General features: G+C 44.3%; 2 protein-coding genes across 2 annotated transcripts in view; both read left to right on the forward strand.

Moving 5' to 3' along the window:
• Window positions 1-27,644, forward strand: part of LOC126457452 (UDP-sugar transporter UST74c) — a 139,573-nt gene that overhangs the window by 76,192 nt on the left and 35,737 nt on the right. The window contains exon 2 of the mRNA XM_050093735.1: window positions 17,472-17,529. The gene's annotated coding sequence lies outside the window, so the exon portion shown is untranslated. The remainder of the gene's footprint in view (window positions 1-17,471; window positions 17,530-27,644) is intronic.
• Window positions 11,105-17,475, forward strand: LOC126456143 (T-cell acute lymphocytic leukemia protein 1-like). Its single transcript, XM_050091897.1, has 2 exons — window positions 11,105-11,727; window positions 17,472-17,475. The coding sequence occupies exons 1-2, from the start codon at window positions 11,105-11,107 to the stop codon at window positions 17,473-17,475; spliced, it is 627 nt and encodes a 208-aa protein (XP_049947854.1).

Raw genomic sequence — 27,644 nt, forward strand, 5'->3', positions numbered from 1 at the left:
GCCACTGATGCGGTGGTTCACTCGGTCATCACTGGTATCGTTACTGCCGCAAAATCTGCCATTCCCTGTTCTTCTGGGTCCCCTCGGTGGAGGACTGTGCCTTGGTGGTCCCAGAGATCGCTGAGGCGATTAAAGATCGCAAGTGGGCACTCCAGCATCACAAGCGGTATCCCTCATTGGAACACCTCGTAGCCTTTAAGTGGCTCTGTGAGCAAGCCTGCTGCTTCATTCACCAATGCAAGCAGGAGTGCTGGGAAAGGTATGTCTCCACTATTGGCCTCCATTCCTCTCCATCGCAGGTTTGAGCCAAGATTAGGCGACTCTATGGCTATCAGACCCCTGTCAGTGTAGCTGCTCTTTCACTGAATGGAGCAGTCTGTACTGACTTGGACGCAATTGCAAACCGCTTAGCGAGCATTTTGCTCAGAGTTCTGCTTCTGCGAATTACCCACTGGCCTTCTGCTCCCTGAAAGAACGGTTGGAACGTCGGAGCCTTTCATTTAACACGCGCCACCCTGAATTGTACAACTCTCTGTTCAGTGAGTGGGAATTCCAAAGTGTCCTAGCCACTTGCCCTGATACGGCTCCCGGGCCAGATCGCATCCAGTCAGATGCTCAAACATCTCTCGGTGGACTGCTTGTGATGCCTCACGGACCTTTTCAACCGTATCTGGGTTGAGGGTGAGTTCCTGTCACAATGGCAGGAAAGCGTCGTAATCCCCGTGTTGAAACCTGGTAAGAACCCACTGGAGGTGGACAGCTACCACCCCATTAGCCTCACCAACATTCTTTGCAAGTTGCTTGAACGCATGGTGAGCCAGAGGTTGAGTTGGCTACTTGAGTCTCGGGGTCTTCTTGTCCCGTCTCAGGGTGGGTTCCATAAGGGCCGCTCTGCCACCGATAATCTGGTGTGCTGGATTGTGCCATTCATATGGCCTTTGCCCGCCGTCAGCATCTGGTCGCCGTCTTTTTTGACATGTGGAAGGCATACGATACGAAATGGCGACATCATATCCTCTCTACGCTTTATGGTTGGGTTCTTCGTTGTCCACGCCCGATTTTCACACACAATTTTCCGTCACCTCGTTCCTTCCATGTGCAAGTTGCGGCCTCCGATAGTTCCTCCCAAGTTCAGGAGAATGGGGTACCGCATGGATCTGTCTTAAGTGTCTGCCTCGTTTTAATTGCAATTTGGGGGGTTCGCTGCGGTGGTGGGAACATAGCTCCACTGGCATTGCAGCTTTTGAACGGCAGCTGCAGGGCGCTATGCGAAAGGTGCAGTCTTGGGCTGTAGTGCATGGATTCCAGTTTTCAGCTGCCAAGACCTGCATTACGCAGTTCTGCTGGCATTGTACTGTTCACCCTGAGCCACGGCTTTATCTTGACGGCGAACCTCCTGTAGGGGTGGAGACGCATTGGTTTTTGGGATTGGTTTTTGATACCCGGCTGACTTGGCTGCCTCATATTCGGCAGCTTAAACGTGCTGGCGGCATCTTAACGCTCTTCGTTGCTTGAGTCACACCAGCTGGGGTGCCGATCGGTCTACCCTTCTACAGCTGTACCAGGCGTTAATTCAATCCCATCTAGATTACGGGAGCCTGGCTTACGGTTCGGCATCCCCTTCTACATTGCGGTTGCTGGACCCTATCCTTCACAGCAGGATCCGACTCGCCATTGGAGCTTTCCGGACAAGCGCTGTCAACAGCATACTTGTGGAGGCAGGTGTCCCTCCATTGCAGTTCCGGTGCCAACAGTTACTGGCGGCTTACGCTACACACGTTTGTAGCGTGCCCGGGCCTCCCAATTATCGTCTCCTGTTCCCTCAGTCAGTCATCCATCTTCCAGAACGGCATCCCCAGTCAGGGTGTCAGATCGCGGTTCGTGTCAGAGCTCCTCTCTCTGGGCTTGAGGTTTTCCATCTTCCACCTCTTTTCCGGCCCCTCTGCATATACCCCCGTGGTGTGTGCCCGCCTGTGCCTTCAGCTTGATTTGGCACAGGGCCTGAAGGACTCAGTCCCTCCTGAGGCCCTCTGCTGCCACTTTCTTTCAATCCTCACCACATTTCAAGGCTCTGACGTTGTCTGTACTGACGGTTCGATGGTTGCTGGTCAGTTTTGCGCCACAAGGTACTTCACTCCTCGGGTGAAGAATGGTGCCCTTCCTTCACTCAAACTTCGGGCCATCAAGGAGGCTACCGGTCCTTGGCACTCTTCCTTGCGTCTCTCTCGTAAGGACCCTGTTGTCCCTTGTTGGCTACGCATTGGCCACACTTGGATAATGTACAGCTATTTATTGCATCGCAGAGGACCTACCTTTATGTCGCTGTGGGTCAGCTTTGACTGTGGTCCACATCTTGTTGGACTGCCAGCCTTTTAACTCCGCTCAGGCAGACGTTTGCACTGCCTCGTATGCTTCCTGCACTTTTATCAGTTGATGTTGCGTTGGAAGATTTAGTTTTGAGTTTTATTCGTGCAGGGGGTTTTTATCGCTTGATCTAAGTGTTGGTCCTTTTTTGTGTTGAGTCTGGCCATTGGCCTACGATTTTAGACTGGGGCTTTAGTGCGTTTCTTGGTGGTTGTCATTTCCTTTTTTTTGTTTTGTTTCTATGGTTGGCCAATCACTGTCACACTCGGTGAGTTTAATTCCTTTTGTCTGGTCTCTGTCTGTGTCTTTCTTGTCCTGTGTCGCCTCTTGTCATCTCCATTGTTTGTTTTTATTCCTTGTGGGGGTTTCAAGTTCATGGAAAAAGGGACCGATGGCCCTAGTAGTCCAGTCCCTTCAATCCCACAAACCAACCAACCAACCGAGATATGGAGGAGGCCCTGCCTTCTTCGATAGAGCACTGGGTGCACCCAACTGCAAATTGTTGCTCATGTCAGCACCAATGACTCCTGCTGTCTGGGTTCAGAGGTCATCCTCAGTTCATACAGGCGGTTGGCGGAGTTGAAGGCGGAAAGCCTTGCTCGCGAGGTGGAATCTGAGCTATTTGTAGTATCGTTCCCAGAACCGATCGTGGTCCTCTGGTTTGGAGCCAAGTGGAAGGCTCGGGGGTTACGTCTTGTGACCGGAGCATTCTACACTAGTCCTGTGGAGAGTCTTTATGCTGAAGCTGCCGAATTACCATTGGCCTACCAGCGCGACATACTACTTTGTCGGTATGCCTGCCGGCTGTTGTCAATGCCCGACCACCCCTCTTATCAGTCCTCCTTTGATGATTCTCTCGACCATCAGTGTGGGTTGTATGTGTCTGCCCTGCTGCCCCCTGGAGTCTGCTTTCGTCGCCTGCTTCGACAGTTGGATTTTGCCCTCCATACCACCTTCAGAGAGGGCGAGTGCCCGACACCACCTTGGCTCCAGGCTCCAGTTCACATTAATCTTGACCTCCGCTCGCTCCCGAAGGAGGGTACAGCGGATGCAGTGTATTGCTCATGGTTTGTCGAACTTCGTGCGCGACTCGCCAGTAACACCTTTATTTACACTGATGGCTCCAAAACTGACGACGGTGTCGGCTGTGCCTTTGTCGTCGGGGAAGTCACCTTTAAATACCGGTTCCTCGGCCAGTCTTCCAGCTTTACGGCCGAGCTTTTTGCTCTCTATCAGGCCATTCAGTATGTCCACCGCCACCGCCATTCTCCATATGTACTCTGCTCTGATTCACTCAGTGCTCTTCAAAGCCTCGGAGCTCCATATCCGGTCCATCCCTTGGTGCAACGGATCCAGCAATCCCTCCATTCTTTTGCTGATCATGGCTCTCCTGTTAGCTTTATGTGGGTTCCAGGCCATATAGGAGTGCCTGGGATTGAGGCTGCTGATGCTGCGGCCAAGGCTGCAGTCCTCCTGCCTCGGCCAGCCTCCCTTTGTATCCCATCGTCTGACATTAGTGGGGTTGTTTGTAAGAGGTTTGTGTCATTATGGTGGGATACTTGGTTGTCACTTCAAGAAAATAAGCTCCGGGCCATAAAACCGTTCCCAACAGCTTGGACAACCTCCTCCCGACCATCTCGGTGAGAGGTCATTTTGGCCAGGTTGCGGATTGGGCATTGCTGGTTTATCCACCGGTACCTCCTATCCGGTGACCCCGCCCCACAGTGCCCTTGTGGTCATGCATTGACAGTGCGCCATGTTTTATTGTAGTGTCCCCATTTTAATCAATCTCGTGTTGTCCTGTCTCAGCCGTCTACCTTACAGGAAATTTTAGCTGATGACGCTCGAGCAGCTGCTCGTGTTCTTTGTTTTATTACTTTGACGGACTTGTCCAAAGACATTTAACTCTTTTAATTATTTTATCTTTGTAAGAACTTTCTGGTGTCCCCCCCCCCCCCCCCCCCTTGAGTTTTACTAGATTTATATGCACTCACATTTGTGACTGGGCGCTAATGACCTTAGCAGTTGAGCGCCCTAAAACCCCACAAAAAAAAGTGGAAGGCTTAGACCAGCGGCTCAGACAATAGTGCTATCTGGGGTGCAAATTTCTCGACCTCCGCTATCGGGTGGAGAAATGTAGGGTCCCTCTGAATAGGACAGGCATGCACTACACGCAGGAAGCGGCTACAAGGGTAGCGGAGTATGTGTGAAATGCACATGGGGGTTTTTTAGATTAGAGAATTCCCTCCCTAGGCCCGACAAGACGCCTCCTGAGACGTGACAAGAAAGCAGTAGGCAAAACGCAACAGGGAATGACAATATTGTGGTAATAGTAAACTACAGGAGCGTCTATAGAAAGGTTCTGGAACTGCTCACATTAATAAACGGTCACAATGCCCACATAGTGCTAGGGACGGAAAGTTGGCTGAAACCAGATGTAAACAGTAATGAAATTCTAAACTCAGACTGGAATGTATACCGCAGACACAGGCTGGACAGTGAAGGGGGAGGCGTGTTTATAGCGATAAAAAGTGCAATAGTATCGAAGGAAATTGACGGAGATCCGAACTTTGATATAATTTGGGTGAAGGTCATGGTTAAAGCAGGCTCAAACATGGTAATTGAATGTCTCTATAGGCCCCCTGACTCAGCAGCTGTTGTGGCAGAACACCTGAAGGAAAATTTGGAAAACATTTCGAGTAGATTTCCCGACCATGTTATAGTTTTGGGTGATCTTAATTTACTATGTATAGACCAGGAGACTCAAACGTTTATAACGGGCCGCAGGGACAAAGAATCCAGTGAAACTTTAAGTGCATTATCCGAAAACTACCTTCAGCAGTTAAACAGAGAACCGACTCGTGGCGATAACATATTAGACCTTCTGGTGACAAACAGACCCGAACTATTTGAAACAGTTAACGCAGAACAGGGAATCGGCGATCATAAAGCGGTTACAGCATCGGTGATTTCAGCCGTAAATAGAAATATTAATAAAGGTAGGAAGATTTTTGTTTAACAAAAGTGACAAAAAGCAAGATTTCAGAGTGCTTGACGGCTCAACACAAAAGTTTTATCTCAAGTACAGATAATGTTGATCAGTGGACAAAGTTCAAAACCATCGTACAATATGCATTAGATGAGTGTGTGCCAAGCAAGATCGTAAGAGATGGAAAAGAGCCACCGTGGTACAACAACCAAGTTAGAAAACTGCTACAGCAAACATAAACATAGCCAAAGCCTTGCAGACAAACAAAAATTACACGATGCGAAATGTAGTGTGAGGAGGGCTATGCGAGAGGCTTTCACCGAATTCGAAAATAAAGTTTTATGTACTGATTTGGCAGAAAATCCTAAGAAATTTTGGTCTTATGTCAAAGCGGTAGGTGGATCAAAACAAAATGTCCAGACACTCTGACCAAAATAGTACTGAAGCAGAGGATGACAGACTAAAGGCCGAAATACTAAATGTCTTTTTCCAAAGCTGTTTCACTGAGGAAGACTGCACTGTAGTTCCTTCTCTAGTGTCACACAGATGACAAAATGGTAGATATCGAAATAGATGAGAGGGATAGAGAAACAATTAAAATTCCTCAAAAGAGGAAATGCTGCTGGACCTGATGGGATACCAGTTCGATTTACACAGAGTACGCTAAGGAGCTTGCCTCCCTACTTGCAACGGCGTACCGTACGTCTCTAGAAGAGTGTAGCGTTCCAAAAGATTGGAAAGGGCACAGGTCATCCCCATTTTCAAGAAGGGACGTCGAACAGATGTGCAAAACTATAGAACTATATCTCTAACGTCGATCAGTTGTGAAATTTTGGAACACGTATTATGTTAGAGTATAATGACTTTTCTGGAGAGTAGTCTACTCTTCAGGAATCAGCATGGGTTTCGAAAAAGACGATCGTGTGAAACCCAGCTCGCGCTATTCATCCACGAGACTCAGAGGGCCATATACATGGGTTCCGAGGTAGATGCCGTGTTTCTTGACTTCCGCAAGGCGTTTGATACAGTTCCCCACAGTCGTTTAATGAACAAAGTAAGAGCATATGGACTATCAGACCAATTGTGTGATTGGATTGAAGAGTTCCTAGGTAACAGAACGCAGTATGTCATTCTCATTGGAGAGAAGTCTTCCGGAGTAAGAGTGATTCCAGGTGTGCCGCAGGCGAGTGTCGCAGGACCGTTGCATAAATGACCTTGTGGATAACATCGGAAGTTCACCGAGCCTTTTTGCGGATGATGCTGTAGTATATCGAGAGGTTGCAACAATGGAAAATTGTACTGAAATGCAGGAGGATCTGCAGCACATGGACGCATGGTGCAGGGAATGGGAATTGAATCTCATTGTAGACAAGTGTAATGTGCTGCGAATACATAGAAAGAAAGATCCTTTATCATTTAGCTACAGTATAGCAGGGCAGCAGCTGGAAGCAGTTAATTCCATGAATTATCTGGGAGTAGGTATTAGGAGTGATTTAAAATGGAATGACTACAGAAATTAATCGTCGGTAAAGCAGATGCCAGACTGAGATTCATTGGCAGAATCCTAAGGAAATGCAGTCCGAAAACAAAGGAAGTAGGTTACAGTACACTTGTTCGCCCGCTGCTTGTGAATACTCCTCACCGGTGTGGGATTCGTACCAGATAGGGTTGATAGAAGAGATAGAGAAGATCCAACGGAGAGCAGCGCGCTTCGTTACAGAATCATTTAGCAATCGCGAAAGCGTTATGGAAATGATAAACCCCAGTGGAAGACTCTGCAAGAGAGACGCACAGTAGCTCGGTACGGGCTTTCGTTGAAGTTTCGAGAACATACCTTCACCGAGGAGTCGAGCAGTATATTGCTCCCTCCTACGTATATCTAGCGAAGAGACCACGAGGATAAAATCAGATAGATTAGAGCCCACACAGAGGCATGCCGACAATCTTTCTTTCCACGAACAATACGAGACTGGAATAGAAGGGAGAACCGAAAGAGGTACTCAAGGTACCCTCCGCCACACGCCGTCAGGTGGCTTGCGGAGTATGGATGTAGATGTAAGCTGATATTGTTAAAAACAAACGACATTAAAGAAAGTATGTATGGAGAGGCCAATGTCAGAATTATCAAAATACTGAACAGGAGTCGAAAAGAGGTTTGTGAACTTACCCCACATATTGCCCGAAAACTGCCCATTTCTGAGCCAAAAATACCTTTATTGAATCAGAAATGTTACCCCAAGCAACAATACCATACGTCATAAGTAAATAAAAATAAGCAAAGTAGACTACTTTTCATGTTGAGTTGTCATTTATTTCAGACATTTGTCCAACGTTAAAGAAAGTAGAATTTGCTGCAGAACGTGGTCTTTCCAAGACAGCTTACAGTTTATCTGAACAGCTAGGAATTTTAACTTTTCAGTATCACTAATCATATGCCGTTCTGTGTAATCAGAATGTCTGTTTTGTTGAAGTGTGTGTCAAAAAGGTAAAAAACTGCGTCTTACTGTAATTTAGCATCAGTTTATTTTCTGTAAGCCATGAAATTCTTCAGCTGCATTTTTTTGATACTTAGCAAATATTGTACACAGCATCCTTCGCTACCAAGCTGGTGTTATCAGCAAACAAATATTTTAGACTCGCCTGTAATACTAGAAGGCATATCATTTATATAAATAAGAAAATTTATATAAATAAGAAACAGTAGCACAGATCCCTGGGGACCCTGCCCCCCTCCCACTTCCTATTGGGACTTCATGTCATAGCCATTTCAGTACTTAGGAGAATGACCTTCTGTCTGTTCTTAAAGTAAGAGGTGTACCAGTTGTGAGCACTGTCTAAAACTATTTACAATTGGCTTCTGTTATCAGTAACAAGAATGTCAATTTCTCTGCAAGCAATATATATGAGATTATGCGCAGTTAAGGTAAGGGTTACTCTGAAAATAGATCTGTGTTGGAGTTAATTCTTAAGTTCCGATAAGTGTGAAATTCATGTTCCATTTGCACTTTGATTTGTCGGGTACTGACGACCCGTTTCAGTAGAGTGTTTCTAATGGCCATAAACTAGATTTTTCAGCAGAATTTAAAAGCAGACTCTCAAGCTTTGCTACAGTCTGAAAGTTATATCGATGGAAAGAGAATGATTCGGTGATGTAAGATAACACAAAACCTGGACTGACAGCCAGTGTATAGCCTTTTAATGATTTGCGAAGTCTATCTCACAACTACTAACAGAGTGCGTGTTTACGTACACCGTTCGTCTAAAAAGTTGCGACTGATTTTGTTCCTGGCGTACACGCGACGTCAGGGTAGTAACTGTAGTGGCAGTTTGAACTAACAACTGTAAACCACAGATATGCGTTAGTCACTTCTCAGTAGGCTGTGTTAATGTCATGGACTTGCTACTCTAGTGTCAGAGTTTTCACAAATGACAATGAAGCAACATATCTAAAGTGTTAAGATATTCTCCAGAATGTTTTAAAGAAGAGAAAAATTAATGCGACGTCCGTGACTTGACTGGAATGCAAAGCATGGACGATTCTTTTCTGGCGAAAATCACCACGAATGGTGAGACTTCGCCGTATCAGTACGTACCTACCACAAAACGACAGTGCACAAATTGACCTGGAGGGTCAACACTTTAACGACGTAACGGACATTCAAGCCAGTGTGAAGTGCGGGATGCACATTCCAAAGAACTACTTTGACAGTTTCGCATGGTTGTAAGAGCGTAGTCATCAGTTGTGAAGCTTCTGGAGGTTGTGTAAAAGTCTAGGTGGTCGTATTGTAGCTTTGTAAAGGTGACTGAGGTCTCTGTGAAAGTAAAGCTATTACTGGTAATTCATACTTCACAATAAGTTATTCCGTCGAAAAACTATGTATCAGTTGTGCTCCATATTGAGAAACTGTATGTAAATTATTGTTCCTGACTGGAAAAACATTAATCAGATGCGAAGTTTTAATTGGTAATAATCCTCCTCAGATCAGCACAAGTTAAATATTGCATGGGGCTATGGCACTGTTGAACTGCAGAGCCTCTATTCAGCCATATGCAGTCACATTATCGTAACTTGCTGCTTTACTTATGCATAATACACAATGAGAGGCCAAAGAAACTGGTACACCTTCCTAATATCGTGTAGGGGCACCGTGAGCACGCAGAAGTGCCGCAACACGACGTGGCACGGACTCGACTAATGCCTGAAGTAGTGCTGGAGGGAACTGACACCATGAATCCTGCAGGGCTGTCCATAAATCCGTAAGAGTACGACGGGGGTGGAGATATCTTCTGAACAGCACCTTGCAAGGCATCCCAGGTATGCTCAGTAATGTTCATGTCTGGGGAGTTCAGTGACCAGCGGAGTGTTTAAACTCAGAAGAGTGTTCCTGGAACCACTCTGTAGCACTTCTGGAGGTGTGAGGTGCGAGGTGCCGCATTGTCCTACTGGAATTGTCCAAGTCCGTCGGAATGCACGAAGGACATAAATTGGATGCAGGTGAGCAGACAGGATGCTTACATATGTTACCAGTCAGTCGTACATATACGTATCAGGAGTCCCATATAACTGCCGGCCGGTGTGGCTGTGCGGTTCTAGGCACTTCAGTCTGGAACTGCGTGACCGCTACGGTCGCAGGTCCGAATCCTGCCTCGGGCATGGCTGTGTGTGATGTCCTTAGGTTAGTTAGGTTTAAGTAGTTCTAAGTTCTAGGAGACTGATGACCACAGATGTTAAGTCCCATAGTGCTCAGAGCCATTTGAACCATTTTTAGTCCCATGTAACTCCAATTGCATGCGTCCCACACCATTAGAGCCCCCACCAGCTTGAACAGTCACATGCTGACAAGCAGGGTCCATGGATTCATTAGCATGCTGACAAGCAGGGTCCATGGATTCATTAGCATGCTGACAAGCAGGGTCCATGGATTCATTAGCATGCTGACAAGCAGGGTCCATGGATTCATTAGCATGCTGACAAGCAGGGTCCATGGATTCATTAGCATGCTGACAAGCAGGGTCCATGGATTCATTAGCATGCTGACAAGCAGGGTCCATGGATTCATTAGCATGCTGACAAGCAGGGTCCATGGATTCATTAGCATGCTGACAAGCAGGGTCCATGGATTCATTAGCATGCTGACAAGCAGGGTCCATGGATTCATTAGCATGCTGACAAGCAGGGTCCATGGATTCATTAGCATGCTGACAAGCAGGGTCCATGGATTCATTTGCATGCTGACAAGCAGGGTCCATGGATTCATTAGGTTGTCTCCACACCCGTATACGTCTATCTGCTCGGTGAAATTTGAAATGAGGTTTGTCCGACGAGGCAACATGTTTCCAGTTATCAACGGTCCAATATTGGTATTCACAGTCCCAGGCGAGGTGTAAAGCTTCGTGTCATGCAGTCATAAACGATAAGAGTGGGCCTTCGGCTCCGAAAGCCCATACCAATGATGTCGTTGAATGGTTCGCATGATGATGAAACCTGTTGATGGGCCAGCATTGAAATTGGCAGCAATTTGCGGGAGGGGTTGCACTTTCGTCACGTTGAACGATTCTCTCCAGTCATTGTTGATCCCGTTCTTGCAGGATCTTTTGCCGGTCGCAGCGATGTCAGAGATTTGATGTTTTACTGGATTCCTGATATTCATGGCACACTGGTCAAATGGTCGTACGGGAAAATCCCCACTTCATCCCTACTTCGGAGATGCCGTGTCCCTACTTCGGAGATGCCGTGTCCCTACTTCGGAGATGCCGTGTCCCTACTTCGGAGATGCCGTGTCCCTACTTCGGAGATGCCGTGTCCCTACTTCGGAGATGCCGTGTCCCTACTTCGGAGATGCCGTGTCCCTACTTCGGAGATGCCGCGTCCCTACTTCGGAGATGCCGCGTCCCTACTTCGGAGATGCCGCGTCCCTACTTCGGAGATGCCGCGTCCCTACTTCGGAGATGCCGCGTCCCTACTTCGGAGATGCCGCGTCCCTACTTCGGAGATGCCGCGTCCCTACTTCGGAGATGCCGCGTCCCTACTTCGGAGATGCCGCGTCCCTACTTCGGAGATGCCGCGTCCCTACTTCGGAGATGCCGCGTCCCTACTTCGGAGATGCCGCGTCCCTACTTCGGAGATGCCGCGTCCCTACTTCGGAGATGCCGCGTCCCTACTTCGGAGATGCCGCGTCCCTACTTCGGAGATGCCGCGTCCCTACTTCGGAGATGCCGCGTCCCTACTTCGGAGATGCCGCGTCCCTACTTCGGAGATGCCGCGTCCCTACTTCGGAGATGCCGCGTCCCTACTTCGGAGATGCCGCGTCCCTACTTCGGAGATGCCGCGTCCCTACTTCGGAGATGCCGCGTCCCTACTTCGGAGATGCCGCGTCCCTACTTCGGAGATGCCGACTATAACACCACGTTCAAACTGACTTAAATTTTGATGACCTGCCATTGTAGCAGCAGTAACAGACTTAACAACTGTGGCACACACTTGTTTTACATAGGCGGTGCCGACCGCAGCCCGTTTACATGTATCTGTATTTGAAAATGCATGCCTATACCAGTTCTTTGGCGTTTCAGTATATAAAGGGAACGTTTAATAAAACTTCATTTCACTAATTTAAGCACACAGATGATTTACACTTTGGCTTTTGAAATATTTCATCAATATAACAACTATTAGTTAGGACACTGGACTACCAGCCAAAGTTGCCTTTTGGTTAGCTCCATTCAGATAGTAAAACAATAATCGTTTAGACGAGGAGACAATTAAATGCTACTCTGTCTTTTGTTCCCCATTCGCATTAGAACTCTCGGAGGAGGCTACACGGTAACGAGTGACATCTGGGTTCTAACGCAAGTCGCCCTGAGACCGTTCTGCTTTTCAGCGTTAATGTGTTTTTCAAGCCGTTACCCGCATTCATCTAGCAAGTGATGTTCCTGGTAAGTATTTCCACCTCAGTTAGGTCTTCTACATATGCACGAAAAGTACAAAATGCGCAACCACACGCAACCTCTCTCTCTCTCTCTCTCTCTCTCTCTCTCTCTCACTCACTCACTCACTCACTCACTCACTCACTCACTCACTCAGAATTTTCGCCTGGTGTTACCGAACCTCAGGAAGCTACAAAGAAAAAAGTCAGAACATGGCTACATATTATGGTGGGCGATTTTCTTTGTTCATGTAGCTGCTTCCCAATAAAAGTAAAAAGAAAAAGAAAATTATAAATGTGAAAGTAAAAAGCAGTGGTGAATTTCTGATCAGTACCCCTCAAAAATTAAGGTCAAACTCGTATCTAATAAAAAATTATACTAACAAAATAATGCTATAACAAAAGAATGTTAAGAGGAAATTGAAGTAAACATGGCAGTTAACGAGAATTACGTAAAGAAATTATTAATTCTGCACAGGAAACATTGGGTCAACCAAAAATAAAATAAGGTGGAATGAACTAAGTGAAACCCTAACAGTGGGGGGAAAAGGATTTTCTCAAGGAAAATAAAGTACTACAATCAATTTGAAAAGGAAAGGAAGGAAACAGCAAGAATAATGAGAACGAAAAGAGACTTTGGAAAAAAAAAAAACTTGCAGAAATAAGTCATTTGATTCTTTGACTAATTACATAAATTAATCTGTGAATACGGTTTAAAGTCTAAATTAGCAAATCTAATGCGTGAAACTCTTCGACACAGTGTCTCAAGTAAAATTTATGGGAGAAACATCTCAGCTCTTTGAGATACACGCGTACAGCAAGATGATGGCCTATAGATTCTTTTAAATTGTTTTAGAAAAAAATAGATTCAGGAATGAAAAACTGAGTGATTGAGATTTCACCAATACGATTGTGAAGAGGGCACAAATATTATAATAAACTTCACATTTTTGTAGGTTACTGCGCCATACTGCCTGAAAATGTGACATCTGCTGTCACACACATTCATATTTTGGAACAAATAGCCACTAGAGTTAGCTTAAGAATTTCTGCTGGAACCAGATTTTTTCAGAAACATTAACATTAACCCTTTGAGTGCCAACAATAGAAAAATATAATTTTAAAAAATTTCACATAATCGTGATCGTGGTAAGCAACAAATACAAGAAGAAATTGGTAAAAAGTAAACAGTCGTTTTATTCTGCTGCTTTCACTTTGGAATCACTGGCACACAGTTTTCAACCAACAATCATTTCGACTTACTGAAAGCAAATTCACATTTTGTCACGTCTCGAAACTTCAGTGACCTCATAATGCCTAAAACGAATTATAGTTCTAACTAACAAGGAAAAATGGGCCTGAAATTTAATAAATTTTGTATCTCAACTACATAACGGCCCAATGGTTTCATTTCGATAATACTTGGAAAAAAATAGTAAAACTCAACTTCGTTACAATAGCTATGATATACTTATTTTAAATGTTGATCAACATACATTTCTAAAAGTTTCGTGCATTGTACCTTTCCTCATTTCTGCCCAGTACGAGATGGAGATCTTGGTTTTGACTAGTCCTCTCAAAGTGCGTATAACTTTTCCACATTTAGGGTTAGCCTCTTGGCATTGAACCATGAATGCAAGGACTTAGAATTCAACAACTGTAGTGGACAGATTCCTTAATGTCACTGTTACACTAGTGTCATCTGTAAATATGATCTTGACTGCTGTGTCTGAGCCGTGTGTATAAATAAGGAACAGAAGGGGCCTAACCCACTACCCTGTGGTATACCTATTTCGACTTTCCTTGCTCCAGGACCTGTAATCATATTTTGCAAATATGATACCACCTGTTTTCTATTCCTTTTATTTCCATGCATCCAACTTACCGAAAAGGATTTCATGACTGAACGTGTCGAAAGCTTTAGAGACACCTAAATTAACTTCCGCAAATCATTCTTGTTATCCAAACTACTGTTTCGTCAGTGTAATCGTTTCAGGGCTTCAGGACTTCTACCTGTTCAAAAGCCATCCTGATTAATATTCAGTAGGCAGCGGCCGTCGAAGTATTTATAGATTCGTTGTTTTAGTAATTTCTCAGTTTAGAGAGTGCCAAGAGGAGTGAAATGGCTCGTTAATCGTAAATTTTATGCCCATTTCTACGTTTGAAGAGAGGTACCACTTTAGATATTTTTAATCTTTCGGAGAACGCACCCTTAGTGAACGATAAATTAACAAAGTGAGCCAAGAGTTTTGCAATATGTGAAGCTGTGTAAATTTTAAGTGACACTGAAAAATCTATACCAGCTGACATTTTGCATTTGAGGCATTTAATCACCTTTTACTACTTCATGCTCCTTTATCCCGATTTGTGAAATTTAAACTAAGTGTGATTTTTCACAGTAATTTATGAAATTTCAGGTCTTTCCTTCCAGTATTGGTATCATCTGCACTTGTAAGAGTAATTTCCTGTTCATGTATAGCCCTCGTTTCACTCTTACAGTATTCCACACAAATTTTGATTTCCCCGATATTCTTATGTTATTTCTGAGAACCTTTGCAATTATCTGCACATGCATATAGCGGCAGAATATATTAGGGAGAAATTTACAGTGTTGGCGACTTTCCAATGCCGGCACAATTGATTTGCTATCTGTAATCTTTTCAGCCGAGCTAGTACTGTCATTTTTTCTTTCCAAGACATACGACCTCTTCCTTATAGTAGTTGTCTTCGTATTGTTTCGTATTCGTTGTTTGCCCAGACGAAGACAACTAGGGAAGCTGTCGAAACACCGTGAAAAGCAAATGACATTGACTTGGCTGTAACCCAGCACTTGGAAATTAAGTTGTGCTATTGCCACAGGGGCACAGTGAAGGTTAGCTCCGAGGCTATGCAGTCACGTACGGTGCTGCCTGGGCATTTGATGAGTCACCGAGTCTTGTAAATTTTTGCTGTCGCAATTGTCTTACCTGTTCCTGTTTATACACACTCATAGGGGCCCCTTTTGCTTATCTGTCGATGTCCAATACTCGCTGACTGCAGAAACGTGCGTAAAGCTGCTCAAACAATTTCTCCGAAACGTGCAGAAAACATCATTCTCGAGGTGTTCATGACCTAATTATTTTCTCGTGCTTTCACAACACTCACTCCTTGATCTTGTTTCCAATTGCTGTCGACCACTACGTCTACATAAAGAACTGAACGATACCGTTTCAGAAAATGTGATCCAAAACTTTATTCGAAATGATGGGACGGGGAGGAGATGGGAGGTGGTGCTAATGTAGGTTGTGTCGTCGCGTGTTAAGATTCTAATGAGCGTGGCGCATTAAATAGGTCTGAAAAATGGCATCTTAGCGAAACGCTAAGATGTTTCGATTTGTACTTCGCTGAATCGATTAATATTTTAAGAAACTGCATGTCGCTACCCATAATTTTGACGCAATTAAAATTCCCTTGCTGCCTGTTTTAGTACCTATTAGATACCAGATGTAACAGTGTAGTCGATACATGCCTGTTGAATTTTGAAGCTGCAAAATTTCATGGTTTGTTCCACAATTTAGGACGACGACTATTATAGAGTATTGTGCCTAACATTCTACCGTACGTACTGTACCGTTATTGGAATGGAAAAATGGAGCGTTTTTGTATTTTGAACTGCCATTAGTTACCTTGTAATACAGAGTTTGGTAGACGGCTTCCTAGTGTTAAAACCGTATATTCCCATTATTACGAAATTTCACTAGAACGTTTTAGCGCGTTAAAAATCACATAAACCAAATACGACTACTAAATAAAGCAGAGAGAATCCAAAATTAACTAGTGAAACAATATAAGTTATTTACAGGTAAGTACAGCATAATTAAATAATAGTAATGTTTTCAGTGTACGTCATAGGTGTCAGTAATAACACTTGTTCAGATTATTTTAGTAGTAGTAGTAACATATGTAAATAATCCGTGCCTTGGTACGTATGACCCACTAGAATATATTTGAATACCTTCGTTTAAGCTTGAGAGGTGCTACTGTTGGATTTGTGCAGATGATTTTCACTTGACTTTCGAATTTTTGCGTAAGTGATCACTGTCGTATAAAAATAAAGAATTGCTTACATCTTTCACACTCTACAGCTCACCTTTCCTTTATACGAAAAAGAAAAGAATAAATGTACAACTACAGAAAATTAAAAAAACTTCTAGGTGATATTGATTCATATACAAAAGATGATACGTAAAGTAGGTTCCAGAAACTGGAGCTCGTTAGCCTGATAAGTGGATAGAACAAAGAGTAGGGTTTAATGAGCCGTCTGGTCCTTAGAGGTAATTAGATGTTCAGATGGGCGAGGACAAGGATGAAAATTAGTCTCCTTTCTGAAAGAACGATCATGGTGTTTTAGTTTGGTTAGACCTAAATCAGGGTGGCCAGAAAAGGTGTTCTCCCTACTCCCAAATGTGAGTCTATTGTGCTAAAAACTGCACCATATTGGATGCAAAAGTGAGATGAGGAAGCCAAAGGAAACACTGATACCAAGGATTGGAGAAAGTTATTAATGCAGAAACGAGACCCAAGGATGACATAGCATGCAGAACTAGATGGAAATTTAAAGTATGTAACGACAACAACAAACAAAATTAGAAATCTACGAAGTTAATGAGGTAGTGGTGGGGAAAAAGTCGAAGGTAAGAGCAGAAATTGAAGAGCAAAATGTAAGTAAGGCGGTGGAGGGCAGAAATCTGGCGAAAAATTGTAGCAGAGCCAATTAATGCCCAGACTGAAAAAAATAACGTAAGAGCTGTTCCTAGTAATGGGATATATGTTTTGTGTATCTGTGTACACTTCTTTGCATTTATTTTCTAGAGTGTGACATATACATCACTTTAAGAGAATAACGTTAATATATTTTAAACCTTGAACGATGTAAATTGCTTTCCCTTATGAGTATTAATTTAACAACTTTAGGGATTTTTCCATAGCTACCGTTTATTGAAATTTATTTTACATATCTGCTAATAAAATTATTATTTTTACTGTGTAACTAAACTATAATTATTCTGCTGCAGAATTTCTTCCAAAAGTCTCAGATGAAAATATTTGCAAACAATTCTTTTATGGAAGGAAGTTAAGTTTTATTTTATTGAGTGAAAACAAAATTACTATCTGTGAACTGTTTACATTGAGTGCAATTCTAAATTTGTTCGCAGATGAATATGGGCAGAGAGATTGGAATAATAAGATAGTTCTGACTTCATTTCAGCCAAGGTAAGCTAAATTTGCAGTGAAGGAATTTTATCTTCCTTAATAGTTTAGTTACACATCAGGAAATACATTTGACACTTACCAATTCACAATTTCATCTCTCATCAGTTGTTAATATTTAGAAATTTAATATTGAATAAGTGATGTTTAAACTGTTAATGTTCATATTATTATTATTATTATTATTATTATTATTATTGCCTAGCTTGCTAGAGTATTCTGTTCTCCTTTCATAAAAATTGCTACCAAAAACTGTATTTCATGAATGTTTGGGCAATACTAAAATAACAAAAGAGAGGAAGCTAACAAAAGCATCACATTAAAATTGTTAATGTTTCCAGTCTCGTGATTTAAAAGGTAAACTGCTCTAGTTTATCTTGTTGCCCTAAGGAATCCTGTTGATGTGCATTTGTATATTACACACAGGGAAAGAAGAGTCCTGACATTTAAAGTGGGTTCCATGCAGCTGCTTCACTTGTTTTCCATGACTAATCACGTAATGTGGTGGTTTCTCTTTTATGACAATGCCTTGTTGTTCATGCAGCTCTGAAGAGTGCTGTTGTTTCTAGCTTTGATACTGCCAGAGACCATTTGCACTTAGCTGGTAACTGCACTGCCAGCTGTTATGGCTCTTTTGCTGAATGAACTGTAGTGTGCTTTAGGTACATGAAAAATAAAAATTCAACAATATTAGGAAAAAGGTAGATTGCTACAAACCATGAAGATGACATTTTAGAGTTGGACAGGCACAATGAAAACTGTTACACATTATAGCTTTTGATCAAAAGCTTCAACAAAGGAAATGCACACACATTCACACAAGCAAGCACACTTCACCCACATATGACCTCTACCACCAAATGGAGCCAGGAGGGTTACAGTAAATGGCTATTTTCTAGATAAGTTGCTCAAGAGAGAGAATGTGAACGGTGCAAATGTGCTACATGTCTTTGTTCTACCACCAAGGGAGCCAGCTAACAATGGCTGGATGTACATAGGTGTAGAGGCCTTGAAGTCACCACAAGCTGCAACATAGTCCCTAATAAAAACTGTAATCTAGGTGGTGTGGAACTCTACTTTTATTCCATTGTAGTCACAAAAATTCTCAGAATATTGATTTTGGCAAGTAATGATCGCCTGCGATGTGTTTAAAAAATGGCAATTACCAGAATGTGCTGTGAGCAGATCTGAAGATGGTTGCTATTGACAGATATCCATAATCTTAAGGACAACTTTTATGTTCGTAGACTGTAATAAAAGGAAAAAAATAAAGTTGCCAGTTCGGTGTCTGGTCAAATCCACTAGGTAAACATCTATCCCACTGTAAAGTCCACATGTTAGACAATCACAACAGTTTGATATGTAATGGAATATTGTATGTTACAATGAGTTCGTAGTTCGGTTCAATTAAGGAAGATGAAAACCTTCAAAAATAATCTTAACTTACCTAGTGTACTGTGCTGGAGAGGGAGGGGGGGGGGGGGGGGGGAGGGGGGAGACAAAGTTGCATACTGTGGACGGTATCCCATCCAGCTGCCACAGCGCAGTTGGGTTTAGCGTATTCAGATAAATTGAATCTGACTGTTTTGATCTTAATAGCCCTAACATGCTTGTTAACCCAGAAAGAGTATGTAATTCATTGTTCGCTGGTTCATGTTTGCAGTCCCGGTACACACTGAAACCCCTGCACCACAATAGTGTAGCACACTACAAGAGTATATCAGGTCTGCAGACATGTACTTCCAAATATAAATAAGTATGTAAAGTACTAACGCAAGAATTGCTCCAGTACTGTGGGGAGTACTAACATGCAACAAGAGAAGGGAACAAGAGTTGGGATTTGGGGGAAGAGATCAAACAGTGAGGTCATCAGTCTCATCGGATTAGGGAAGGAAGTCGGCCATGCCCTTTCAAAGGAACCATCCCGGCATTTGCCTGGAGCGATTTAGGGAAATCACGAAAAACCTAAATCAGGATGGCCGGACGCGGATTTGAACTGTCGTCCTCTCAAATGAGTCCAGTGTGCTAACCACTGCACCACCTCGTTCGGTAAAGGGAACAAGAAAACACTATTTGTCATTGCATTTTGTTTCCAAGGTCACTAAAAGACTTAACTGGATACAAATTTCTTAAAACATGTTTTGTTACGAAGAGAGATAATGGGCCATTCTTAAGCGTCCCCATTGTACACCAATGAAAGTTCAGAAGGGATCCTGGGAATCTGCAGTCTATGCAGAGTCAAAATGGAACACATTTAGTTGAAACTACTATCTCAGTAGCCTACTGCCATTCTTAAAAATGACAGGCTAGGAAGTTTCCCTTGAAATAGAACTGACCAACACCTTTACTTTTAGCAAGACTGTTGTAATGTGCAAGCTCTTATGCATCAGAACTAGATAAGGAGTAGGGTGCAAGTGTCGCACATGCAACATTAAGATCTATGGATAAAGGAAGAATTGTAGAATACAGTGGCTTTCATTCTTTGCTTTGGTTTTCCAGTATTACCTGAAAACTAGGTACAGCTCTATACCCCAAACTTCTAAAATTGCTGTAATTGTCAAAACTTTGAACATACAAATTTTACGTGTATACCCACAGCAACATACAAAAACTGTACTTCAGCTGCACATTAGACACACAGATCTTTTGCCTGCCTTCCATTTTGCACAAATTGCCTTCATTCACCTAGTGTCGAGCAATGTCTGTGTCATTTGCTGAGAAGAAAATTCAGTTAGAGCCGAAGGTCACCAAATGAACGTTGTCTTAATACAAGGATGACATTGAAAAAACTAGTAGTCGTACACAATATTTTTGCACCTGGGAGTGAGGGTGCTTTAGTAGGCTTATCATGGGTTTTTATTGCAATATTTCACAAAAATACTCCAAAACACTTTATAGTATATGCACAACTGTGTTAAAATTGTGTGATGTGTTTTCCTTAATTACCACTGTACTTGTTTACTGCAACATCTCTGCATGTTCCTGATAATGACCACATGAGTCCAAGTGTACAAGTATTGTACTTGGTTAATGTATCCCCCAATGATTTGCCCTCACCATCAAGAAATACTAACACACACACCTGCAAAACAATACCTAAAATTTCCTGAGATGAGACCACCATTTGTGAAACAGAAGGAAACAAGTAAGAGTGTGTAGTGTAGAGTCCTTTATTTTTCCAAAAACATCACACTCGGGGAAACAATGTAAAGTACAAAATAAATCTCCGGTCCCGAAATGGTTCTAGTGAAATGCGGCATGCAGCCAGGGAGACACAAGACACTTTCCACGAGTATCTTGTGCTCATTAAAATGATTCCCGTGAGTCAGTGTAATATGAATTGATTACTCCTGTAGAAGAATTTAAGCTCCTTGCCCAGGGAAAATACTTTCACTTATCTCCAGGAGGTAAATTTGAGATACCTGTGCACCTTTAAGGGGTTACCATCTCCATAAACTGGAAATTTTAGTAGTGACAAGACAAATTAATGGGAGGCTTGCGTTTGCTAATGAGATTTATCATTCCTTAGCAGCCTCACGTATGACTATATTACAACAATGCTGTACACAGTACTATACAAAAATGTGTGCATCCATTATGGCACTATAGTAAGAAGCCATCAAAGTGGCAACTTTCCCTCCTGCATTGACTGTGTGCTCTAGAAGGCATAAAACAAATACACAACAGGGAAATGATTTAGACTAGCAAAGCTGCCATACAGAGAGATAAAAAACCGTGACCAAGAGCTACAATTCTTCTGCGTGCTAGGGACCAAGTGAAGGATGCATTTAGAGGCAGCATTAAGAGATATTGTTCATTGCCCGTCATTTTATTATATCAATTTTGGGCATAAGGGTTATAACCTGTGGAGCAAAATGATAGCATGTACGAAAATGTTCGGGAATAAAGAGGGAGTGACATGTGTGGTGGTCTCAAAAACAATGTGTCAACAGAACTGGCATGCAGTCCAAAAGCTCATTCAGGGACAAATGAGGAACTATCAGGGCACGACACCATGAAGAATTCACAATTTGAATACAAGCAAACATAACCCAAGTAAACAAGAATCTGGGTTAATGCCAGTAAGCAACTAACTTTGGTGTAAATATGGTCACGTCAGGAAAGCTAAGACTCCAAAGGCACTGCCCAGTGTACATGCACTCACCGACATACAGTGGAGTCGTGGATCCCTCTATCAAACCCAAACAACTCGTCTGCCAAATCCCTCCTGCTTTGGCATGTAGGGCTGAAAATGCTCTGCCCTATGCCAGTTCCCAAGTCAAGTGTGAGGTGGTGTGTTGCTTGTCATAGTAATATTCATTATGCTATTTTGTCTAAAACTGACATGGAGAGACTGTGTACTGTGTAAAATTAATGTAGGTTGATTCTTACAAAGAAGACAGCCACTATTAACACCGCTATTTATTTCAGTAAATAGCGCCATAACCAGTTTCGAACTGACAAGTTCATCATCAGACGGCTGCCCCAAGATTTACAAGATGCACTTCGTATAATCGTCAGTTTTCGATTTTATTCTTCCACTGTAGTGAAATATTCTTGGTGTGTTGGTGCCCTATGGTAGAAAACAGTGTTAGAAGTGCCCTATGTGAACATAACTAACCCCAAACGATTAAATACAGAGCAAACAAATATATGAGGTTAAGTGGTTATAGCACTTACATCGAAAATTCCGCACAATTTTGTTGCAAAGTTGCAGGATTGTATTTTCAAAATATTGCAAAATATATGCAGCATTTATGATTTGCATCTATCTCTCTCTATCTCTCTCTATCTCTCTCTATCTATCTCTCTCTATCTCTCTCTATCTATCTCTCTCTATCTCTCTCTATCTCTCTCTATCTCTCTCTATCTCTCTCTCTCTATCTCTCTCTATCTCTCTCTCTCTATCTCTCTCTATCTCTCTCTATCTCTCTCTATCTCTCTCTATCTCTCTCTATCTCTCTCTATCTCTCTCTATCTCTCTCTATCTCTCTCTATCTCTCTCTATCTCTCTCTCTCTATCTCTCTCTATCTCTCTCTCTCTCTATGTATCTCTCTCTCTCTCTCTCTCTCTATGTATCTCTCTCTCTCTCTCTCTCTCTCTCTCTATGTATCTCTCTCTCTCTCTCTCTCTCTCTCTCTCTATGTATCTCTCTCTCTCTCTCTCTCTCTCTCTCTATGTATCTCTCTCTCTCTCTCTCTCTCTCTCTCTATGTATCTCTCTCTCTCTCTCTCTCTCTCTCTCTCTCTCTCTCTCTCTCTCTCTCTCTCTCTCTCTCTCTATGTATCTCTCTCTCTCTCTCTCTCTCTCTCTCTCTCTCTCTCTCTCTCTCTCTCTCTCTCTCTATGTATCTCTCTCTCTCTCTCTCTCTCTCTCTCTCTCTCTCTCTATGTATCTCTCTCTCTCTCTCTCTCTCTATGTATCTCTCTCTCTCTCTCTCTCTCTCTCTCTATGTATCTCTCTCTCTCTCTCTCTCTCTCTCTCTCTATGTATCTCTCTCTCTCTCTCTCTCTCTCTCTCTCTCTCTCTCTCTCTCTCTCTCTATGTATCTATCTCTCTCTCTCTCTCTCTCTCTCTCTCTCTCTCTCTCTCTCTCTCTCTGTATCGCCGGTAATCATGGGGATTCTTCCGCAATGGTTTCCTCACCTTCCACTATGTCTGCTCACAAACGTAAGTTCACTGAGTCTCAGCCACAGCCAGTTCTTCCATCGTTGCCACAGTTCCCTGTTGTTTCTCGGTCTGACGAAGGTCACGACTTCTCCACGGTCAACCCTTTCACTATTCAGAAAGGTGTCGACGCAATTGCAGATCCTGTACAGTCTTGTTCCAGATTACGGAATGGCACCCTGTTGTTAGAAACAGTCAGTGCCCTCCAGGCACAAAAATTGCTGCGTACCTCACTACTAGACACCTTCCCTGTCCGGGTGGAACCGCACCGTACTTTAAATTCCTCGCATGGAGTCGTTTATACACGCTCCCTCAATGGATTGTCTCACAAAGAAATTCAGCACTACCTGTCCGACCAGGGCGTAACGGCTGTTCAAAGGGTTATGAAAAGGGTTGACACGAACATCACTCCGATCCACACTGTCTTCTTGACATTTGACAGAGTTCAACTCCCATCGAAAATCAAAGCAGGCTATGAGATAATTTCCGTTCGCCCTTACGTCCCAAACCCTACGCGTTGCTATCGGTGTCAGCGGTTCAATCACACCAGCCAGTCCTGTTCCAATCCGGCCAAATGTGTTATGTGTGGCAAGGATGCCCATGAGGGTGCTTGTCCACCTCCATCCCCTCGCTGCATCAACTGTATGGGTGACCATGCTGCTTCCTCTCGAGATTGTCCCATTTTTAAGGACGAAAAGCTCATCCAGGAAATTAGAGTAAAGGAAAAGGTGTCGACCTTTGCTGCTCGAAAATTATTCGCCAGTCGACAGCCCACCGTGCCTCAGAAAGGAAAATACAGCACTGTCCTTGCTTCTCCACGGCCAACAAAGGAGGCGGCCACGCAGACTTGCGACCTCACCTTTAGTGCCACGGTCGTCAGATCGGCCAGCGCAAAGATCGCCCGTTCAACCTCACCACTTTCGCCTGCCCACTCTCTGGCTCACCCTTCGTCGAGTTCTGCTAAATCTCGAGCCCAAAAGTCAGACACCAAGACTTCGAAAAAAGAGCATACTCGTGAAGAGTTTTTACGTACCGCAACTTCCCAACCATCGGTTCCTCCTTCCTCTAAACATCATACTTCCAAGAAGGCAACAAAGAAACCCAGTTCCTCTCCTTCTCCGCCAAGGCGTGTCCCATCTACAGCACCACCTGGCGGAAATCGCCCTCGGCCGTCTTCTGTGTCGCCGAGGCGCACTGCTGGCGGCCGATCAACCGGCCGATCGCTGGTGGCAGGAGCTGCTCCTGACCAACCTATAGATCAGGATCTTCTGCCTTCGGCTGAATTCCATTCCATGCTGTCGGTCGCAAGCTCAGAGCAGTCGTTGAGTTGACAGCGACCTTGGTCACATTCCTCCTTTTTATGTTCACCCTATGTCCATTATCCACTGGAATATCCGCGGTATTAGAGCCAATCGGGATGAATTGTCGATCCTCCTACGATCCTACTCGCCAGTCATCTTTTGTCTTCAGGAAACAAAGCTGCGTTCCCATGACCGCTTTGTTCTCCCTCATTTTCAGTCCGTCCGCTATGATCTCCACTCTGTTGAAAGCACTCCAGCACATGGAGGACTCATGATTCTTCTTCATGAAGCTCTCCATTATCACCCAATCCATTTAAACACTTCCTTCCAAGCTGTCGCCGTCTTTTCCTTTCCGGATACACGTTCTCTCTTTGTACTGTATACATTCCATCGTCCACACTAATGGCACGAGCTGATCTCCTTCATCTTCTTGGTCAGCTTCCACCCCCATATTTGCCGCTTGGGGACTTCCATGCCCACCACCCGCTTTGGGGATCTCCACATCCTTGTCCACGTGGCTCACTATTGCTAGACGTCTTCCACCAAGCAGATCTAGTTTGCCTCAACACTGGGGTCCCTACATTTTTGTCTGCCTCCACGACAAATTTATCTCAATTGGACCGTGCGGTCGGTACTGTTCCGCTAGCTCGGCACTTCGAATGGTTCGCCCTTGATGATACACACTCGAGTGACCACTTTCCATGTGTCCTTCGACTGCAGCCTCAACTGCCCTACATGCGCCCGCGACGCTGGAAGTTTGCCCAAGCCGATTGGACATTTTTTTCGTCTCTAGCGACATTCGATGACCGTCACTTTCCCATTGTCGACGATGAGGTCACACATATTACCGACGTTATTCTTACAGCTGCGGAACATTCAATACCACGCACCTCCGAATTGCCCCGGCGCCCCCCAGTTCCTTGGTGGAACGAGGCATGCTGTGATACAATACGTGAGCTGTGACATGCTCTCTGCGTTTTCCGCCACCATCCTACTTTGGCCAATTATATCCGCTATAAGCAGTTCCGAGCGCGGTGCCGTCGTGTCATCCGCGATAGCAAGAAGGCCAGTTGGAAATTCTTTATTAGCTCATTTAACACCTTCACTCCCTCCTCGGAAGTTTGGAGTCGGCTTCGACGGTTCTCAGGCGCGCCTAGTTTCTCCCCGGTCTCTGGGCTCACTGTCGCGCATGACACATTAGTGGACCCCGTCGCAATTTCTGACTCGTTGGGTCAGCACTTTGCTGAGATTTCGAGCTCTTCAAATTACCCGCCAGTGTTTCTCCCGAAGAAACATGCAGCAGAAGTGCCACCTCTTGCTTTCTCCTCTCAAAATCGCGAAAGCTATAATACTGTTTTCTCCATGCGGGAACTCCAACATGCACTCTTCTTCGCGCTCCTCCGCCCCAGGACCAGATGGTATCCACGTCCAAATGTTGCTGCATTTATCAACCCATAGTCTGCGTTACCTCCTCCGCCTTTATAACCGAATTTGGACCGACAGTACTTTTCCCAGACGATGGCGGGAAGCTATCGTCATTCCTGTTCCGAAACCTGGAAAGGACAAACATCTCCCCTCTAGCTATCGCCCCATTTCTCTCACGAGTAGTGTCTGTAAGGTTTTGGAGCGTATGGTGAATTACCGTTTAGCGTGCTGGCTGGAATCCCGCAGTCTTTTAACACCTGCCCAATGTGGATTCCGAAAGCATTGTTCTGCAGTTGACCATCTTGTTGCTCCCTCCACTTATATCATGAACAATTTTCTCCGGAAACGCCAAACAGTAGCAATATTTTTTGATCTGGAGAGAGCTTACGATGCCTGTTGGAGGACAGGCATCCTTCGCACACTGTTCTCTTGGGGCTTTCGAGATCGGCTGCCCCTATTTCTTTGCGAATTTATGGCAGAGCGCATATTTAGGGTGTGGGTGAACACCACTCTCTCCCGTACTTTCTCCCAAGAAAACGGGGTACCCCAGGGCTCCGTGCTGAGTGTTGTACTGTTTGCCATTGCCATCAATCCAATTATGGATTGTCTCCTTCCTGATGTCTTGGGCTCCCTCTTTGTGGACGATTTTGCGATCTACTACAGCTCTCAACGGACCATCCTTCTTGAAAGACGTCTTCAAGGATGTCTCGATCGCCTCCACTCTTGGAGCATCGAAACCGGCTTCCGTTTTTCTCCCAGTAAGACCGTTTGTGTCAACTTTTGGTGACGTAAGGAGTTTCTTCCGCCCTCCTTACATCTAGGTCCTGTCAACCTTCCGTTTTCAAACGTCGCTAAATTCTTGGGTCTTATGTTTGACAGAAAACTGTGCTGGTCCTCCCATGTTTCCTATCTTTCGGCTCGCTGTCTGCGATCCCTCAACACCCTCCGTGTCCTGAATGGTACCTCCTGGGGAGTGGACCGAGTGGTCCTTCTCCGCCTCTTATCGCGCCTTAGTGCGCTCGAAATTGGACTATGGAAGCATAGTCTACTCCTCTGCTCGGCCGTCTTTTCTTCGGCGTCTCGACTCTATCCACCACCGTGGATTACGTTTAGTGTCTGGAGCTTTTTACACCAGCCCTGTGGAAAGCCTTTATGCTGAGACTGCTGAACCTCCGCTGTCCAATCGGCGAGCAGTCCTCCTGAGTCGTTATGCTAGCCATCTGTCTTCCATGTTTGCTAATCCAGCCCATGACATTTTTTTCAATGCCTCGTTTGATGTAGGGTATGCAGGCCGCCCCTCCTCCCTACTACCACCGGGAGTCCGCTTCCGTCAACTTCTCCATTCTCTTTCCTTCCGCTTTACTAAAACCTTCTTGACAACTTGGGGTATAGCACCGCCTTGGCTCTGTCCCCGGATCTGCCTGCTCCGTGACCTTTGTCGATTTCCCAAGGATGGTACCCCTTCACTTGTTTATCGTCGGGCATTTGCTGCTCTATGTGCGCAAATGACGGATGCCACGTTTATTTACACCGACGGCTCGAAAACATTGTTAGGTGTAGGGAGTGCCTATATTGTTGGCGACACCCCAAATCACTTTCGGCTTCCCCACCAGTGTTCGGTTTATACTGCGGAGCTTTACGCTGTTCTCCAGGCTGTCCGCTACATCCGCCGCCATCAGCGGATACAATACGTTATCTGCTCAGATTCTCTCAGCTCTCTCCTC

The sequence above is a fragment of the Schistocerca serialis genome, chromosome 2 (genome assembly GCF_023864345.2).
Source record: "Schistocerca serialis cubense isolate TAMUIC-IGC-003099 chromosome 2, iqSchSeri2.2, whole genome shotgun sequence".
Taxonomy (NCBI): domain Eukaryota; kingdom Metazoa; phylum Arthropoda; class Insecta; order Orthoptera; family Acrididae; genus Schistocerca; species Schistocerca serialis.

What these genes read in the sequence shown, in the direction of transcription:
- LOC126456143 (XM_050091897.1), top strand. Translation starts at nt 11,105, where the DNA reads ATGCCGTGTCCCTACTTCGGAGATGCCGTGTCCCTACTTCGGAGATGC.